Raw genomic sequence first — 20,350 nt, forward strand, 5'->3', positions numbered from 1 at the left:
AGTTGTTATAACACCTTTCAAAAAGGTAAACAAAATATTAAAAATGCACGTCTTTATTTCATACAACACATCCATCCATATTTTTTTTAACATTACAGTTTATAGAGTTATGGTATATCATAGCTGGAGTAATAGTACATATTTTACATACAGCACATATTGCAGTACTTATAGATGGTAGCATTTTCTTATTGTGCGTGATTTATGTTCTCGGGAGAGCTACTCCTTCTTGTCCTTAGAAATTGTGATACACATAGCACTTTTAGCAGCAACACAAATACAGTGTAAATAAATAGTATATTTTATACATTAAATGAAACCTGCTCTTTCTGCACAAGTTCTGTTAAGTTTCCATGCCCCTTTTCCAAAGCCTTGATTTCATCAGCGTAATCACATCACAGACATTACATCTGGTGGTCAGTTTTGCCTACAGTACACAGGCTTCATTTTGGTTTCCTCAAGCTAAACAAACATCTTAGTGCAAGTGCATCCTCTACACAAGAGACTAAAATGGTCCCAATAACTCAGTAGAGACACTGGAGTAATACTGATAACTCTTAACAACATCAGCCTGACCTGCATTTCAAGCCATTCTGAAACACAACACTTAGAACTCCCCTTAAGGATGCCATCCTTTTTTTGTATCTTTTTGGCACATATTTTTTTCATATTTTAATTTAAGTTGTGTACAATAGGTTTTCATTTATTTAGGGTTACCTAAATAAATGAAATTTTATACATACACAAATTTTATACATACACAAATACATACATGTTTCAACTTTCAGTGCATTAGGCTTGCTTCATCAGTGTGGCATTTACATAATCTCAGTTACAGCCATTTATGTGTCTTGCTAGTGTAACCTGATTGAATTTGTAGACTGAAGTAAAAGCACAACTTTAGCGATCCTTCCGAGGCCGAGCGTAGGAACAGACACATTTACTTCTCAAGTCTCAGAGACTCGAACCAGCTTTGTGGCCTCAGGCTAATCGACCCTTTCTTAGCCTCAACTTTAATCCATTGCTCTCTGGCTGATGGTCCATTCAGAGTACCTGTCAGGGAAAGTAAAGTTTTTACAGCTGAGATCTACTTAACACACTTTTCTATATGCATTTTAGGCTTCCTGTATCATTTCTCACAACCTTCTGGACATTAATCACATTTGCACTTATTGGGGTGGTTTCCCATCCATTAACACATGTCTGATAGAAACATGCATTAACATTCTATTTAAGTCCAGGACTAGGCCTAATCTACTGTATGTACAGGAAACCAGCCTATAATGTATAACCATAATGCGTGTCCCTAGTTTATCAAACAATGACCTAAATGGTTAGTTAAGCCATTTATATCATAGGCTCTGAACATGTGTCTAACCTATGTGCATTGGCCTTGACTGAGCTCATGCCATTAGATTTTCTATTTGACTCACCGGTGACAGTTGTATTGCTGTCTCTGGACTCATGTTGACCCTCGTGTAGCATGATGTCAGAACTGATCTTTACAGATGCCCCAGACAACTGAACTTCCGCTTTCATAGAGGCAGGAACCCGTACTGACACAGACCCTGTAGGGATGGGGAGTGCAATGTGCTCTTAGACATACTAAGAAAAGTATACATTATATACAGTAGCCTCCATAAGAGTTGGAACCCCATGGTAAAGATGAGAAATGGATAATAATAAATTCACCTTTTGGTGAATTACCTTAATTTAACACTGAAATAGGAAAAACAAAGCCTTACATTGGGACATTACAATGGCCTTTGTAATATAATTGAGGAAAGTCCCTTAAGATAAAAGCATCGGCTAAATTAATAAATGTAAATTTATTCTGAGGGGGAAAAAAACTGCAATTGCCAATCTTGATCATGATACCAAGAACTGTGCAGCACACTGTATAATGCAAACTATTGATAATATATGAAGTATTTTTATGAGTTATGGTTTGTATATTATAGTATTTGTTTATTTTAGTTAGGCTATTGATCATTGATATTGCATTGACATTATTGTTTCTTAATGCTATTTTCCTTAATGTAGTCTTACCAACATTTTAAAACTGTTCACTTATCATTTTTAACAATTGTATTGGGTCATTCCACGTCAATTCAACCAGGGCCCACGCACTTAGGTCTCAAAAAATTCTGAAAAAATTACCAGGTGTACCTATGTTACCCAGGAGACACACTGTAAAATTACTCTTATGTAAGATCAATACTTTCCAAGATACAGCCAGTTTTACAGGGGAGGGGGGTCGATTTTGTTCTGCCTCTTTTTGTCAAAGTTCACAAGCCCACAGCGCAAGAACTAAACCATGTAGAAGGCTCAAATTTTGCATGCTGGTACATAAATAGGAATAGTATGTAGCAAAATCGTCACGTTTGGTCTGGATAATCCTGCATGGTCATAGCTGTCCCTCAAAGTTGATACAAATTTTATTGGAGTTTTTGGATGGGCTCTGTTTAAGCCTTCAGAAGACATATTAGTACTCAACATAGGCTCTTGATTTATTTTCCTTACTGAGATAAGTAGAAACACTCTCACAAAAAACAATGAACAGAAAATAAATTCCTTCAGGGTCTGAACAGCAGACTTTACAAGTCTAAAAAATCATTTTGGTTCTCATTTTCAGAGCACCCAAACACCTTGTGGGAATATACAAAGATTTTTTAAATATTTTTTTCTTTATTCTCCATGATCTTTTCTTTTCAAAGACACCAATTTTACTTGTCTTATGCAAAACTTTCTTTTTCACTTTCCACCCTGAACATGGGCAAAATGCACCATTGACATCAATATGTTTTGTATAGAGCTACCACCGGTTACTCTATACAACCACAGGTGGCAGTGTGGTGACTACATAAAACATATTGATGTCAATGGGGCATTTTGCCCATGTTCAGGGTGGAAAATAAAAAAGAAAGATTTGCATAAGACAAGTGAAATTGGTGTTTTCAAAAAGAAGGGATCATGGAGAATAAAGAAAAACATATTTAAAAAATCTTTGTATATTCCCACAAGGTGTTTGGGTGCTCTGAAAATTATTTTTCAGACTTGTGAGGTCTGCTGTTCAGACCCTGAAGGGATTTGTTTTCTGTTCATTGTTTTTTGTGAGAGTGTTTCTACTTATCTCAGTAAGGAAAATAAATCAAGAGCCTATGTTGAGTACAAATATGTCTTCTGAAGGCTTAAACAGAGCCCAGCCAAAAACTCCAATAAAATTTGTATCAACTTTGAGGGACAGCTATGACCATGCAGGATTATCCAGACCAAACGTGACGATTTTGCTGATGTACCAGCATGCAAAATTTGAGCCTCCTACATGGTTTAGTTCTTGCGCTGTGGGATTGTGAACTTTGACAAAAAAAAGAGGACGAACAAAATCCGAACAAAATCGACACCCCCCTCCCCATGTAAAACTGGCTGTATCTTGGAAAGTATTGATCTTACATAAGAGTAATTTTACAGTGTGTCTCCTGGGTAACATAGGTACACCCGGTAATTTTTTCAGAATTTTTTGAGACCTAAGTGCGTGGGCCCTGGTTGAACTGACGTGGAATGACCCTATTGCTTTTATTTGTGAGTTGCTTTAGACAAATCCGTCTGCTAAATCATATTACCATAACCATAAATATAACTTAGAACGTAATACTTCAAAAGTGGTCTCATACCCTGCTGAGTCATCAGGTCTGCTGATCCCCTCTCTCCAACATATGTATCAATATTACCACTGGTTGTCAAGATTCTCAAAGCACCATTTGAATTATCTGGAAAACAGTGATACCTTTACAGTCAAACCAGTTGATCATTTAAAACCCTATTTCAGATTCCCAATACTTGAATTTGATCATTGATGTAGCAGAAAAGTGGCCATTCATTGAATGTAAATAGTTTGCTGTTGACACATGTATTTATGACATACCGACATTTACATTTCCTGCTCCGCTCTGCACGCTGGCATCACCTGTTAAAAAAAGTAAAATGATCAGCTTAGGATGGAAAAAATGACTGTAAACAATATTGTTGTTTACAATAACATAATTTGGGCAATAAATGACCCGATATTTTTTTTTATTTGTTATACCTTTGGTGCCAGAAATAATCAAATATATTATTATTATTATTATATTATTATAATATTCATAATATAATAAACAACCATTTTCAAGTCTTTAAACTATTCATTGCAATCTCTGAATGTACCAGTACGCGTATAACACTACATTAAACTAGTGCAGAATTGACGCAACATAACAAATAAACATTGGTCACAGCCATCGGTGACCATCGGAAAATGTTATTTGCATATAGACCAAGACCAGTCAACAAAGCAAATATTGCCTAATGCGGATATATCGGTATATCCCCCAAATTAACAGTATCCTATGAGTCTTATCGCTCTTAATCAACAGTCCACAAACACAAACCATGGATATGCCCCAACTGAATTTCCCCTGATGACGATGACACTTTGGAGGACTCTGCATAGATAGCTTTGACTTTCAGCTGCCCTTGTTCTGTTGAGACATTCATAAAGGACCCTTGGATCTTTTTAATGTTGACCTCCTAGGATGTGAACATGAATAATATCATTAGGTATGAAATTTATTTTGACGTGTTTTAACACTACATTATTGCATTATCTGTCAATAAATTAAAGTACAGAAATAATATGACCATACACTGCCTTCCTTTGCACAGACATCCACATTGCCATGGATGGTGCCAAATCCTATGATGTTCCCCCCTGCTGACAGCACATCCACTTTGTGACTCTGGAAAAAAAAATACATTAAAGGGTGTAGCCAAAATGACCACTTCACCCAAAAATATTGAGCATACTCATCCTTTCATCCATACTGCCCTGAATTCTCATAAACACACTGAATATTGGATACTTGGATTATGGTACTTCCTACTAAATCCTACACGTGACCACATAGTTACCAACTAGAAGAAAATCAAATTATAGGATGATAGGACAAACACACCCTAATAGAAGTCAAGGTGCAGTTGCCGGTTTCTGTCTGCACTTTGCAAACATCACTTTCCATCTTCTGGATGTTGACATTTCCTCCTCCACTAGTTGTGATGAAAAGATCTAAACAAACAAACAAATAAAATGCATCCAAAGAATAGGTCTATCATCCGAAATGTATAGAACATTAAACTTTCAATCTGCTTTCAATATGAATTTACACACTCACCACATTTTATTGGCGCTGTTAATTCCACAGTGACATTGCTGGTCACCTTATCACCGTGAATAAGTAGTTCCTGACTTTGATCACTGTAATGAACATGCAGATCATCCAGTTTAAACTCATGGTCAGCATTTGTGCCATGGACCGAGATGAAAGCCCGGTCAGCTTCGGGAAAAGCATGCGGATCCAATGGGCAGACAGACAAGTCACAACGAATCTTCACGTTAACTTTGCTGAAAGGGCTAACTTCCAATGACCACTGTTTCAATGGTTGATTAATATCTTTAAGAAGCGGTGCTGTTGACAATGAACGGACAACTGTTGAAGGTAATGCACAGCCGAAACGAAAATATCCTTTGTTTATAAAGCGCAGTGCTCCTAAGCATATCCGCGTGCTCAATGCTACCGAATGCATGACGACTAGCTAAAGTGACTGGCTATTATGAATTTTACTCGTCTCAATGTCTTCCAAAATATTGTTATTTATGCAGACATGCTACTGTACGGTCAGTTTAATTTCTGTCCCAGTCAACAAAAGATAAAATAATCCACTTGACATTCCAACGATGAGGCTGTACAGTTCGTAAGTGACATTGCTAGTTGCCATACATAACTTCTACAACCCTCTTACTCAACATTCGCTATGCAATGTATTGTGGGAAATGAAGTTAAAACACGCTGTCCCTATTGTAGGTGTGCATTTGGCCCATCTCCTTAAACAGTATAAAAACATTTTCCACGTGCACGAAATGGTAACAGGTAACAACTACCTTTCTCGCAGTCAGAGAGTCCATATGCTATTTTAATGAAATCTACTTGTGTATTCACAAACCACAATAACCACAGTGCAATTCTGCCGTGGCGTGTTAAACAACAGTAAGGAACACGTGTGCCATCTCGCGGTTGCATGCATGTCCTGGTCATCTGGTTGTTCATCAAATTGATTGTGTTGGGCTTATTTATATTTTAGGATATGTTTTTTCCTTGAGAGATTATTAGATGTTAACAATACGATATGTTTGAGCATTTTCCAAGCCATGCAATTGTTTTAATGTTTCATTTAGCATGCAATTGAAGCTTTTATTTTGGTGACTTTTGCAATTATTGGACTAGACAATTATTATTATATTTTCTGTTATATTGTCAGATATACAGCCAACTTACTACTGGGCGAACTGCACATTTTGAAAGGTATTTCAATTTGTGTTTGCTTGGGTATGTACACCCTCCTTCCCACTGAGAGGCAGTGTGGAGTCGCCTTTCAGTCACCTTATTGCATAAAATAAAAAAAACTTTCCTAAATTCATTGTCCATGCTTAACGTCATGGAAAGAGTTACTTTGCTGCTGATGGGATAGGAAGATCAACTTAAACGATTAAAGGAACGTGTATTTGGGTGTTCCCCGGACGTCAGCTGAGACAATACACAGCGTTTGTATATTGCATTATGTTGGGGCTGGATGCTCGCGAACCTGTTTTGTTCTGAAAATGGAGCAAGTTCCTAAAGGAATGTGGATCAAGCCCAGAATGCACTAGGATGTAGTCATTACTCATCGCTCTCCGTTTCGTCAAAATGCTATTCCTCTGTAGCGAGCACTTTGTTTCTGTGTTGGGACTAAAGGTTGCGACAATGTTTTGATGTTATTTCACATGGGGATGTATAACAAAGCGGATTTTGTGTGGATTGCTTCTCGTGCAAGGCGAACGATAAAGTCTGCCCAAGGGATTACAGTGGTCGTCTCCATCTTAGCAATTGTTTCATGGAAATAACTTTTTTTGTGATTGAGCCGGTGCGTCTGTGGTTGGAGATGGCGAGTTGATTTTTGCTGTAATTGTTCAGGTGACACTGATCTTGCACATATTGGTTTGGGTGGTAAATCCATGGAATGCTTGAAATATCTTTTTGCAAAGTTATAGACAGGCCTAAAGTTAACTGCAGTGGAATCTTTCCTTTTTTAGCCATTTGCTGGAACACAATAGCAAATTACGCGTTTGTAGCACAGGAAAACAAGTCGATATGACGTTTATAACGTTCTTGATGATTAATTGTTGTTGACAAATGTTTTAGAGACTAGTGGCAAGTTTACAACTTGTTTGTAAACAGCGGAGGTTGGGACGTCTCTGCTGGCTTTCATTCGCATTCAAATTTCTTGAAAACTAAGATGACGTCAACTGCATAATTGAAAGCTTAAAAGCTTTTAACAGCTTTTTTCTTGTATTTGTAGTGTGGCTTCTAGCATAAACATTCCGGTCTTTAAGTTCACCCAGTAGTTGCAATGAGTTGAAAAGAACTAGAAAACAACCAAGGTTCTACCTTTTACTTTATATTCCTTTGTTCTTTAACCTGTCAGCATAGAGAGTCACAATGTCCCTCAAAGCTAAGGCGCTGTACACTTTCCAAAGTGAGAATAAGGATGAAATCAGTATACAGGAGAATGAGGAACTGGTTATTTTTGATGAGAATTCTATAGATGGCTGGTTGCAAGGGGAGAACAGCCGAGGAGAGAGAGGCATTTTCCCAGCCTCTTATGTGGAGATTATTAGGCCACGCTCCAACTCTAACCTGACGGACTGCTCCATAAGCCCAGCTGGCTCCCCTGGCAATGACTCTTCCTATTTTCCTTCGGGTTCCAACACCTCTGGTTCCTTTAACATGCAGCAGAGTTACTATGACGACGACGATGACGACTGGGATGACTGGGACGACAGCTCCACTGTGGTTGAGGATGAAGACCCCCATGGGCGAGGTGCCAATGGGCATGCCCACCAAAGCTCCTTCAATAACCCCAATGTTCACTACCGCGCCAAGCCTCACATGGAGAGACAGGACAGCATCTCCAGCTCAAGAAAAGGCAGTATGGTAGGCAGAAACCTCAACCGGTTCTCCAGCTTCGTTCGATCAGGGGTAGAAGCCTTCGTTCTGGGTGATGTGCCTATGATGGCAAAAATAGCAGAGTCTTATAACATTGAGATGGGGCCCAAAGGAGCACAGTGGGGCCTGAGCCCTCAGCCCTTTTCCTGCTCCATCGAGGACCCCACCAAGCAGACCAAGTTCAAGGGCATCAAGACCTACATATCTTACAGAGTGACCCCTAGTCACACTGCCCGGCCTGTGTACCGACGCTACAAGCACTTTGACTGGCTGTACAACAGGCTACTGCACAAATTCACCGTCATCTCTGTGCCCCACCTGCCCGAGAAGCAGGCAACAGGCCGCTTTGAGGAGGACTTCATCGAAAAGCGCAAGAGACGGCTAATCCTCTGGATGGACCACATGACCAGTCACCCAGTCCTCTCGCAGTATGAGGGCTTTGAGCACTTTCTCATGTGTGCGGATGATAAGCAGTGGAAATTGGGGAAGCGGCGTGCGGAGAAGGACGAGATGGTGGGCGCTCACTTCATGCTCACCCTGAAGATTCCCAACGAGCATCAAGACCTGCAGGATGTGGAGGAGAGGGTGGATACCTTCAAGGCCTTTGCCAAGAAGATGGACGACAGTGTCATGCAACTGACCCATGTGGCCTCTGAGCTGGTGCGTAAACACCTTGGAGGTTTCCGAAAGGAATTCCAAAGACTGGGCAATGCCTTCCAGTCCATCAGCCAGGCATTCATGCTGGATCCCCCTTACAGTGCAGACGCTTTGAACAATGCAATCTCCCACACTGGCCGCACTTATGAAAACATTGGGGAAATGTTTGCAGAGCAGCCTAAGTTTGATCTTTTTCACATGCTGGACAAACTCTCTCTCTACCAAGGTCTGCTCTCCAACTTCCCCGACATCATTCACCTACAGAAAGGTAACACCTTGGAATGTTTGCCTTGTTTTCTGATATGAAAGGTTTGCTGTACATTGGTTAATGGTGATGCTGTAAATATACATTCAGAGATGCCCTTTGTACTTTGGCATACATTGTCTGATGTACTCTTTCCCTTATCTTTTACTGTAACATTTACTCAAAAACTGTTTTTTATAGTAGGTCTGTGGGTAACTAAAGTGATGAATGGAAAATGACTGGACACTTAGGCACACACACTTGTACTGCATGAATCATGCACATCCTCCCTTTTAGTGGAATCAGCATGTTGGAGACCGTCTGAAGTTCGTCAGTAATGCTGACAGGCTGTTTTGGGGGAAAACTCTGTGCCTGAAAACATTGAAGGCAACTGGAGCATGTCTTGGCACCTACTTCAAATCAAGCATAACTATAAAATGAGACTGTTTAAAACAAATCCAAGCCAAATAGCAACCGTTTAGTGCAGATGTATTTGTGCAGCCTGACTACTAGTTGGCTAAATTAAACTTAAATTAAATTAAACTTGAATTTCCCCCTGGGGATCAATAAAGTATCTATCTATCTATCTATCTAAATTATAAGACATCATCTAAAATAATGTTGGTTCTTTAAAGGAGAATTCCGGTGTGACATTGACCTAAAGTGTGTTGAAACATGATACCGAGTGTGAACGTATGTCTCATAGCCCATCTCGGCTTTCCCCCTGCACTCCAAAATCTGGCGCTAGTTAACCGATGCTACCAACAGCTTTTTCAATGGTGGTGCTTCGGCATCGGGCTAGCCATGCAAATAAATCACTGTTTTACACCATTTATGAGGCTCAATGTATCTCCACACTTCATTGGTAGACTTCGAGGGCCCCTGACATTTAAAACAAGACATTGAGAACTTTGAAAAAGCACTGGTAGTTTACTTACAAGACGATTTATACAGACAGTATCTTCCGCGAAGTTTAGTCACGATAAGTCGGCGGCGAAGTAAGAATGAACAGGTATGATAAGGGATCAGATTCCAAAAATAATTCAGTGGAAATGCATGGATTCCAGTTGTTTCCAGTAGAAACAACTGGAATCCATGCATTTCCACGGAATTATTTTTGTGTGCATTGCTTTTGTGCCCTCTGATTCATTTCGAGCAGCAGTTAAGCTTTATCTTGGCAGATCAGTAGCCTAGTGTTGAGTGGAGGAATTGCTTTGTAATATAAGGCGTTGAACAAGTTCCAGCAAGGGGCGAGGGAAGTTGACTTTCTAGTTTCCACTGATAAATATGGGTGAGAAATGTTGCAATCTTAATCATCTACCACGCCTTGTTCTTGATATCCGCAAAGCTGGGAAACTAGCTTTCACACCGCTGTGCATTTCATCACAACCATGAGCCATATCTGATCTTTGACTAATTTGGTTAATATTGATGCAGACCAGACTTGTGTGTGCACTTTCAGGTTGTTGTTGTTGTTGTTGTTTTTCCTCCTCCCTCATCATCCTCTTCATCATAAATGTCAGCTTAGTCATGCGTCCCCCTGTCCTTGTGGCCTTTAGGAAAACAAGCCTCTCCCATGCGGAGTTCAAGCTGTTGGCCCACCTCAAGGAAAGACTGAGGAATGAATGCCATTCTTGACAAGCCTTCAATTTACATGCCTAGACACTCGCGCATACTGTACCAGCACCCAGGGATCATAAGGGTTATATAAGGTTGGCTCTGATTTGGATGAATATGGAGACTTAAACAATAAAACAGTTTGTACTCTCTTTTAGACACATTTGACATTAGAGAAGCAATGTTTTATTTTAAACTAGGTTTGCAGGTTATATCACAATACATAGTCACAAAAGTGAATGATGAATTGCTCATTTGAAATTCAAATATGTTTGGCAACAATCTATTTGCCAACACACCACAGAATTAGTGCACTAATTAGAATGTCCCTGATTCCCTCCAACCCATTTTGATTTTATCTCCATTTCCTCGACAAGACTTTTGCATGTAGGGGCAAGTGAACTTAGGGAGTGAAACTTGAAAGCCTTTGGGTGTGGTGTGAGCAGCATATGGAATTAATAAAGAGAGGCAGGGTAAGAAAGGAGAAGCTCTGGAAATAAATAAAAAATATTGCTGTAAGTCTGTCTACCAGCCAGCTCTGTCCACTGCTCTCCCTGGTCTTTTGTCTGCTGAGAGGACTCCAGTCCTAAGTTACCCCAGTCAAGTGAAAGGCCATCTGCCTCCCTTCACAAAGAGAACGAAAGGAAAAGCATTTCCTCTACTGATGGCATCAGGATCACTTTTTCTAGCATGTGTGCCAAGAAGGATCTAATATAGTGAGCAGTGATTTCAGGGAATGGCTCTTTTGCTTTCAGCTTGAAAGGAATAGATGGACTCCTGGGCTCAGTACTGTAATGCCGCTGTCCGTATGGGATCAGTATCACCTGGGGTCATCCTCAGATGTCCTGCGAGGGAAACCAAGGAGCTCTGTGTCCTGGCCAGTAAACCAACTAGGTCATCAGTGTGAGTGGCATGGAAAAGAGAAGTCGTCTGTTATGTCAGAGGAACTAACCTGGCAACTGAACAAAGACATTGGAAAGTGCTGTTTGAATTTTAGAGAAGTACAGCTATTCAATGTATAGTGATCATGCTTACAGGTCTCTTGGCTGCAGTTCCTGTTTGCATGAAAGATAATTTAGCATTGATCACCAAGGGAAGTGCCTGTTATGCAAGTCCTGTTGCCAGGGCTGTTTTTTTTTTTAAAGCATTTTTTTTCCATCATTTATGACAGTCTCAGATGTTGACTTAACATGAGCTCCCCCGTGCGCTTCAGATATAGGTTGCTCACAGGATATATAACATCTTCCTGGATGGACTAAGACTTTGATGCGAGTCACACTACTTGAACAGGGAGATACAAAGGGACCATTTCCAACTTTGTTTTTCTTTATCGTTTGGCATGTGCTAAGTGGGAGAAGGCCAGTGCCAAATGACCTGTCCATCTCTGTTCAGGTCAATGGGGGCAGCAGCAGAAGAAGAGTCACTCTAAGCTTACCACCAATGTTTTCACTCTGCTTACCTGGTCTAAATAATCAAACATGACAGTCCAAAAACAGCTCGGCTGCCTGAGGCTTTCTCCCCTGGGGACTGACTTGACATGGGTCGGTTCTAGACAGGGAAATACCATTTCTCTTCACGGCCATTTCTCATTAGAAGATGTATCCTATCCAAGTTTGAGGCATGGCCTATGATGACCGCATTAACAGGAAACAGGGAAGAGATTGCTTGCCAAATGCCTGTGTTGACATGAGTTGCTGGTAAACAAATGGCATGACATAAAGCCTTAGCTACTGCTTAATATTTTGTAGGGGGTGTCCTTTTGCTTTGTTCTGTGCCTGTAAATATTTGCTCTTCTTATTTGCCTGTAGACAACTGTAGATGGAGGGCACATGTTCTCTCCACGCCATGGAGCTAAATGCCTTCACATTCCAAACCTTGTTGGCGTAGCACTCAGTTGTGTTAAAATGTACAACCTGTCTGACTAGTCTTCAGTCTACTGAACTGCTGGATAAAGGTCTGCTACTCTAAATAATTGAACTGACTCTCCAGGCTTGACTTCTAAAAATCTATCTTTTGGCTGAGGGTAAACCAGGGAACCATTCCGATTCAACTGACTACTGCTGTTATAACTGTTTAGTTATCTCAGATCTGAGTAAGAGGAAGTCTGCTCATACAGTCTGCTCACACAATGTTCTTGGAATGCTGTTCTACTGCTTGATTGCAGAGCACAGAAAAAGGCCATAACCGCCCAGCCTTTAAAGATCTCTGGCATTTGCCCTTTCTGGCTTCTGTACTGATAATGATGATGGTTCTTGGCTGTAGAATCTTAGCTTATCAATCACTACTGCCTGTCTGTTTAGTCTCCTCTTGCACCACCTTTAAAATAGAGCCCGTCTCTCACTTCCAAACTCTATTCAGAATTTCCACAGGTGAAGTAACCATTCAAAACAGCATGGTTAATTTATAAGTACTTGGTTTATTAATGGTAATGCTATAGCCCCAATGATTTAGCAGGGCCTCCCAATGGATGCCTTCTTAGATTTGAGCTATCTCCCTCTGGACTTTGATCAAAGCTGAAATAAACATTCAGTATGTTTTTACTTAGAAAAGAAAGGGGTGGAAATTGGTAGCCTGCCAAAGGGAACAGTGGGTCTCTAATCGTGAGCCCTCTATAACAAAATCTGAAAGGCACTGCAACAGACAAATAAATAGAGTTATTATTTAGTTAAATACCAGTAATACTCAGTTCAACAAATGTGAGTTTGTATAAAGTGTGAAAGTGTCCCAACTTTTTGACTGTATTTTATTCCCCCTGGGCATTGTACATCTGTTCATATGAAGTCAGGACAGTATTGTAACATTATTTTCTCTTGCTTAACAGTAATGTATATCAGGCTATTTCATGGAAGAAGAAATGTAAGGATAGATATTTAGGCCTTGAAAATCAGATGAGAACATCAGGGATCATATTATGGCATGTTATTTGAGTGCTCTCTCTCTCTGGAATTCTAACCACCACCCAGTATTTAATTTAATCAAACCAGCATGCCTCTAAATGCTACAAATAATGTCAGTTATTACTCTAAAGTTATCAAATTAGGGATCAAATTACACTTCTGTACCAATAGAAATAAAAAGTCTCAGAGAGCATGCAAGGGTTGATTTGATGCCGGCAAAGAAATGGGGATGAACTGTCTGTACAGGTCATTGCTGTGCTTGGCACAGACGTCAGTGCAGAAATGTGGGCTAAACTGCTATTCTTCAGTTCCTCACATCACCACTTGGCAACTGTGGCCTACAATGGCTTATTCTCTGGTAAGGTTGTGTTTTATCTACCCCCAGTGGTTCAATGGTGACTTGTTAGATAAATATTTATGTCACTACAGTAATGTAAAATGCTAACAGATGGTAAAGCTCAGTTTAGCTCATGTTTTTCATTGAAATTTAGGACTTTCACTGTTGGAAAGACGACCCTTGATGTTCCCAGAGAGAGAGAGAGACAGACAGACAGACAAGACAGAGAGAGACAGACAGACAGACAGAGTTAGAGAGAGTGTGCACAAATGTTCATACTCTTAAGAAGATGATGGGAATGGCAGTGGGGGATATGGGCTCACCAGGTTGCTAGATTCCATTATCTGACTCTGTAAAACTGTGACATTCTCTTGTAATCGCTCTCCCCTTCTCACGCCCCACTCTGTTCAATCTGCAGTTCATTATATGTACAGTATATGGTGGTAGGGGAGATCTGTGTAATGTTATGGGGGAATGTTAATAGGGAAATAAACCAGATGGTCCATTTCTAGGCCATTGGACATTTCACACTGTTCTATAACCCTGTGGGCGTGGTGATCATGGCGTTATCAGTGGCATTGCCACTGGGCAATCAGTTGGCCCAGGTTCGATTCTCAAACCCACCTTTGCGAGTCAGCCATTTTGGATAAAGTCGTCTGCTAAATACGAGTCACTTATGCTTTACTTTTAATCTATAACCCCAGCTCAGACTCTTTTGCCTTTCTGAACTTCATGAAATGATTAGAAGAGATTCAGTAAGTCTGACAAAAAGAGCTCCCGTTCCGATGTGAATAAGCTAAATGATTAGCTGCAAATCGATACATGTAGTCTGAAATGGTGATCAAACTAATGGTAGTATTACCCAAGGCTTAAAGTTCTCAGGCACTCACTGTGCTGGAATTCAGGTGTAGGCAGGGTTGTTAAGAATTTGTAAGACCATTTCATATATATATATATATTATTCTCTCTCTCTACATTTCTCGTAACTTCAGGCATAGATATTTTCCTTGCTTTAAGCCCTGTAACACAGTCGTGTTCATTTTCTGTCTCTACTTGGTATCTGATAAGCCTCTCTCTCTCTCTCTCTCTCTCTCTCTCTCTCTCTCTCTCTCTCTATCTCTGTCTCTCTCCCTCTCTTTCTCTCTCTCTCTCTCTCTCTCTGTCTCTTTCTCTCTCTCTCTCTTTCTCTGTCTTTCTCGCTCTCTCTCTCTGTCTCTTTCTCTCTGTCTCTTTCTCGCTCTCTCTCTCTTTCTCTTTCTCTGTGGAAAACAATGGCTGAATCTAGGTCAGCTTTACAGACTTGTGAATACTACTCTTTATGGAACAGCCCATCAGTGGCCGATATGCCAACTCAATCTGTGGTTAGGCATTGCTTTAAAAATGGAACAGGAATGCAGACCACATTTTTATGGTTTTGTGACGTCATGGTAAATGTAATTCTTTTTTGTCTTTTTAATACTGGTGAGGTAATTTGTGTATGACCACATAACAATATTATGTCTGAACTATATGGGTAGGTTTGGACTGGTTGCCCTTTATTCCATATGTAGCCTACATATGGTCTGCGTACAGACATATTTGATTAAGGTGATGTGTTAAACATGTGGTTTACTGGATTGCTCAGTATCTGGGTTACAGCACAGTTGTGCGATGGAATGCATTTTAACCTGGGGTATCTCTCTATCTGTAGTGAGTCAAGCATGCATCCTGGCTGGAAGATACCTATTAAAATTTACTGTGTGAAAAAGCCAATTACTGGATTAGGTTTTATTCGCAGAAACAGCGTCTGACAAGTTCAGACATTATTTCCTGGTCCTCCATAAAAGATAAGATCATACTTTATTGCTCCCTGTCAAGGGAAGTTGTTTCCTAAGAGCTGCTCAAACAATCACATGAAGAGAAAATATATTGAACTTATATACTTAGACATCCATATACTCATGCAAACATACTCAAAAGCCTTCTTTATGTACACACTAACATGCATATACTGTACATTTGTCCTTCTATGAACATATTTATATTTTTATAATAGCCTATGTAATTGTGTAGTGTATGTTTGTGTGTGTGTGTGTGTGTGTGTGTGTGCGTGTGCGTATGCACACCTGTACCTATCTGCATGTATGAGGTTTCTGTTACAGTTTTGCAGTTTTGTTTGCAGAATTTGCGCAGTGCTTCTGCTGTCCTTCTCTTTTCTCATGATAAAACGGTCAGCTGTTCCTCAGTGTCTGTCATCCCTAGTATTTCACACTGGTAGCCACGTGCCATGGTTATTGATGACATGATATCAACCAGGGAAAATAGAGAGAAATGGCAGTCATGTATGGCTTCTGTGGAAGTTGACCACAGGCTTCTCATGCATCGAACGTCACTGACTGATCGTTTGACCCGGGTTTGATTCCCGTCGTTGCGAGTGTGTGTCACTTTGGATAAGATTGTCTGCTATGTTATTCAACTTCAAAGTAATTCTTAGGGGTTGTGAGGTGGGGTATTTAGTATGGTGTTCCAAGATTGAAACATCGAGACACTAAGTTTTGAATGCTTCTGTCTCCCCAGGTGCCTTTGCCAAAGTGAAAGAGAGCCAGCGCATGAGCGACGAGGGCAAGATGGACCAGGACGAGGCGGATGGTGTGCGCAAGCGCTGCCGGACTGTGGGCTTCGCCCTGCAGGCCGAGATGAACCACTTCCACCAGCGTCGTGAGGTGGACTTCAAGGACATGATGCAGGCCTACCTCCAGCAACAGATTGTCTTCTACCAGCGTGTGGTCCAGCAGCTGGAACGCACCCTGCACATGTACGACAGCCTCTAGAGCCACGCAGTGTTCCTCACACCTACCCTTACCCTTGAACCCCTCGACCCTTCCCCCAACCAACCTCGATCCTCTTTGACCAGGGCCGGCCCTGCTCTGCTTCCCCATTCCTGCCTCTGAAAAAGCCATCTGTTATCCTTCTCAGCCCGATTGCCGAACTGCTTTGAACATGGGCATGAATACCAGGGAATTCAGTTAAATTGTTTTTAACCTTCCCTTGAAATAAAAACGCCTGTTACAAACTGACAGCTGTTTCAGGATTTAACAGCGAGTCTTAAAGCTGGTCATGCCAGCCTGTGCACTTTCAAAGTCACTTTCTTGGCTGAGTCTACAGCCAACCTTTTTACATTACCAGGAACGTATGTACTTCTGCCTTCGATTGAGAGTATTTCAATTGTATCTTGTGACCATAAAAAGAGTTTTATATGGCTACAACGTATCTTATTTAAATGTCTTAACACATTAAATAACATACATTTTGTCAGTATGAATTTCAGTGGTTTTGCTAGGCTGGTGTTGACCAAACCCATTCAGGTCATGGCACTAGGTGCTTGGGGTAGGTAGCCTCTCCTCCAAGCCAGCACTGCACCCTAGCATCTTTACAGCTTTATAAATGGCAATGCATAAAGGGAATTACCCTCTTACTTGCATCATTTAGTGGTCCCAACAAGTGCCTGTGGCAAGAGATGGCACAGTTCTTGGTTTTACTTTAGTTGGTTTAAACAAAGCTGGTCCTTTCTTGTCTCTGCTCTCTTGTGTAGAACTGTTATATTCCTCCAGCTGTAGTGTAAAGGCCTCAGGCTTCTGGTAACGTGGATGTTTGTGTCTTTGAGGCAATTATTTTGCTTATATTTGCAATTTTCATCCTGTTGAGAAACATAGTCAAACACTACACTGATTGACAATACTTGATATGAGCAAGAACTGTGTCGCTAGGCTTTATGTGATCAAAGATAGACTTGGGTTTATGTTGTAGCACACTGTGTGTCTGATGATAGCCAAAGTCCTAACAATATTGTTCTCGTCAAAATCTGTGATGATGGATTAAATGCCTGGTTTCTTTGTGGTGTGTGTGTGTGTGTGTGTGTGTGTGTCTGTGCTCTACAGAGCACTGGGAATCTGGGGTATAAGCAGCAGTGTTGAACACACATTTAATTTTAGATTACAAATTTGGATGACCTCTAAAGCCAACAAATTGTGTCAGTTTTAAGTTTGAGGTGGGAGAATGAGTACACATGCTAGACACAGCGAGCATGACAACCCTGTACACGTGTCGATTCTTCACTCCGTAATTTGAAACCACCCAATCACTCAAAAGGCATCAGCTCTGGAGATTGCTTTTACCTCAGGCTCTATATAGACTTAGTGGTTTGTGTCCAGTAGATGTATGACTGTAGGACTGAGTCAGGGCTGCATGCTGCCCCTGTGGCTGTTTCTCCAGAACTATTTGTTTGACCTTTTTTGTGGGAAGTATATGTCGTTGCTGGAATGTAGTTGTCTCCTGGGACACCTTTATTCTATTCTATTGTTCACAGACCAAAGCATTGTCAGTTTGTACTTGATGCCAAAAATGGTACTTGTGTTACATTAAGACAAAGCAAAGAGTCAGCGCTCAATCCCCCCCAGGCTACCATCTTTGGCTAGTCCAAACAAACAAAAACTTTATAGACAGTATTGCAGTAGTTTAGTAGACAGTTGCCTAGAAAAGGACCCAAGGGAGGCAGCGCTTGGAGAGGCTGCAGGGAACTGTGGAATGCCGAGGACTGCCTGTTCGAGTCATATGACCGCAGTTCTCTCAGAATCCTCTGGCACAGAAGAGCCTGAGTTGCTGTGGTCATCATGACTTAACGATCTGAGACATATCACAAGTGAAGGGACTGCAGATCTCACACGCATGACTCTTGAGGGACCTCTGAGGACGTGTGGGGCTTTGTGAACTTGTGAACTGGTTCCTGATGGAACGAGAGTGAAATAAAACAATGTCTTAAATTTCCAGTAGTTTCATAATGTCACTAAAGGAGAACTCATGATGTCTTAATAAAGATTAAATTGTTATAAATCTATTGCTGTTTTGTTAATTAATAGAGCTACACCTGGGTATACACCCTGTCTGTTGCTTAGCATTGTATACAGTAATGCTCACAATACATGAGATGGCAGCTCATCCTCTCGCTGAAACATTATTTAACTGTATTGATGGAAATAGGGGAGGAAGTAAGAACATCCATCCAATTCATATCAGTGCTACGTCCTGTTGACTCAACATCTCTACTGGTTTAAATCCAATTAGCCTTGTGGCTACATCAATAATATGGAACTGACCTTTCGTGAGCTGAATCTAATGGAGATGGATGGTCCAGCACAGGACACCTTAATTATGCATCATTTGTGGGCTATAGGCATATAGGCTAGTCACGCTATTCATTCACAGAACAGGCTTGGAGATGTGACCAAAGTTACAGTTGCCTTTACCTGTCAACCATCTTGTAAACAGATGCAGTGGCAGCACTTTTCTCCTGGAGTAGGCAATCTGATTGACCCCAGCTTTTTTCTTTTTCTGTGTGTGTGTCTCTGGATGTATGCATGGTAAACCTGTTAGGGCTGAAAGTGCCAACAGATGTCCATAAAAGGCACAGCATGCTGGGAAGTGTGCAGAAATCAGGTCTTTTCAAATCAAACAGAGGCTTCTGTGGGATGTATTAAATATATAGGACACTGTTTCTGGTGGTAAGATGGTAAGAACTTTAGGTACAGGCAAAGTCCTTTCAGACAAGTCTATCCACTCTGCGGACATCTTGGTAGCACCTCCAGACAGTTATTTTGGATTTTGGTTCCAACTCAAATGAATGGAAAGGCATACATCAGGCGAATGTTTAGATCTAAATTGAACTGTATAAATGTCTCCACCCAAATCGCTAAAATAAGGCTAAAAAGATGTTATTCTTTACGTTAACTTACTCGCTGCATATGCACAAACATTTGTGGCATGGCTAATTCCATGAAGGCTAAACGTAAACAATGACATTCCTGTATTATTTTATTCCTGTCCCAGGCCTTTGCCATTGATCACAAGGGTGTGCTCCTTTGTGCTATCACCCTCTCTTTTCCATAGAATGATAAAAGCAAACTATGTTGCATCCAGGTCATGTTATCAGGTCAGTCTCCAGAGAACTGTTGGGTTCGTGGAATGTCGAGTGGTGACTACAGGGGTGGGGTGGGATGAAGTGAGTAGGGGCTTCTTTTTTGCAGCAAAAGAAAACAAACAGAACAGATGGCCTTCTCTTCTCGCAGCATGTTCCTTAATCCCTGGCCTGGAATCCGTGGCGGTACACAGCGCTGCTGTCACATCAGAAGGATAAAGGCACCTCCTCCCTGCCTGCTGCATATACATGTACAGTGACAACATTGTACACGCTCAACACACCACATCTTAGGTGAAATATGGATGCTGGTCTTGCACTTCTGCAATTGATTGAAAAGATGCATAATTCAAATATCAAAGTCACTAAAGTCAAATAAGACACAATAAACTATCTGTCTTGTCAATGTGTTGGTACAAAGCAGTGGGATCAGAGAAGGCAACATAACAGATTTATTGATATAAAATGGTTAGATTAGATTATATTAGATGAACTTTATTGTCCCAGAAGGGAAATTTGTCTTGGGCATACAGTGCTACATACAGCTGCTTACAATACAAAACACACACA

General features: G+C 40.8%; 2 protein-coding genes across 2 annotated transcripts; one reads left to right on the top strand and one right to left on the bottom strand.

The window, feature by feature from the left end:
• Positions 1 to 26: 26 nt before the first annotated feature.
• fam185a (family with sequence similarity 185 member A) lies at positions 27 to 5,849 on the bottom strand. Its single transcript, XM_048256526.1, has 8 exons — positions 5,211 to 5,849; positions 4,995 to 5,104; positions 4,686 to 4,778; positions 4,431 to 4,569; positions 3,926 to 3,967; positions 3,675 to 3,770; positions 1,434 to 1,568; positions 27 to 1,053 (listed from the first exon to the last, which is right to left on the bottom strand). Exons 1-8 carry the CDS (start codon positions 5,620 to 5,622, stop codon positions 941 to 943), a joined length of 1,140 nt encoding a protein of 379 aa, XP_048112483.1. The 5' UTR covers positions 5,623 to 5,849; the 3' UTR covers positions 27 to 940.
• A 691-nt stretch (positions 5,850 to 6,540) lies between these two features.
• On the top strand, positions 6,541 to 17,704 carry snx33 (sorting nexin 33). The gene is made up of 2 exons (XM_048256525.1): positions 6,541 to 9,003; positions 16,387 to 17,704. Exons 1-2 carry the CDS (start codon positions 7,572 to 7,574, stop codon positions 16,638 to 16,640), a joined length of 1,686 nt encoding a protein of 561 aa, XP_048112482.1. The 5' UTR covers positions 6,541 to 7,571; the 3' UTR covers positions 16,641 to 17,704.
• Positions 17,705 to 20,350: the final 2,646 nt, after the last annotated feature.

Source organism: Alosa alosa, chromosome 11, assembly GCF_017589495.1.
Source record: "Alosa alosa isolate M-15738 ecotype Scorff River chromosome 11, AALO_Geno_1.1, whole genome shotgun sequence".
NCBI classification, from domain to species: Eukaryota; Metazoa; Chordata; class Actinopteri; order Clupeiformes; family Clupeidae; genus Alosa; species Alosa alosa.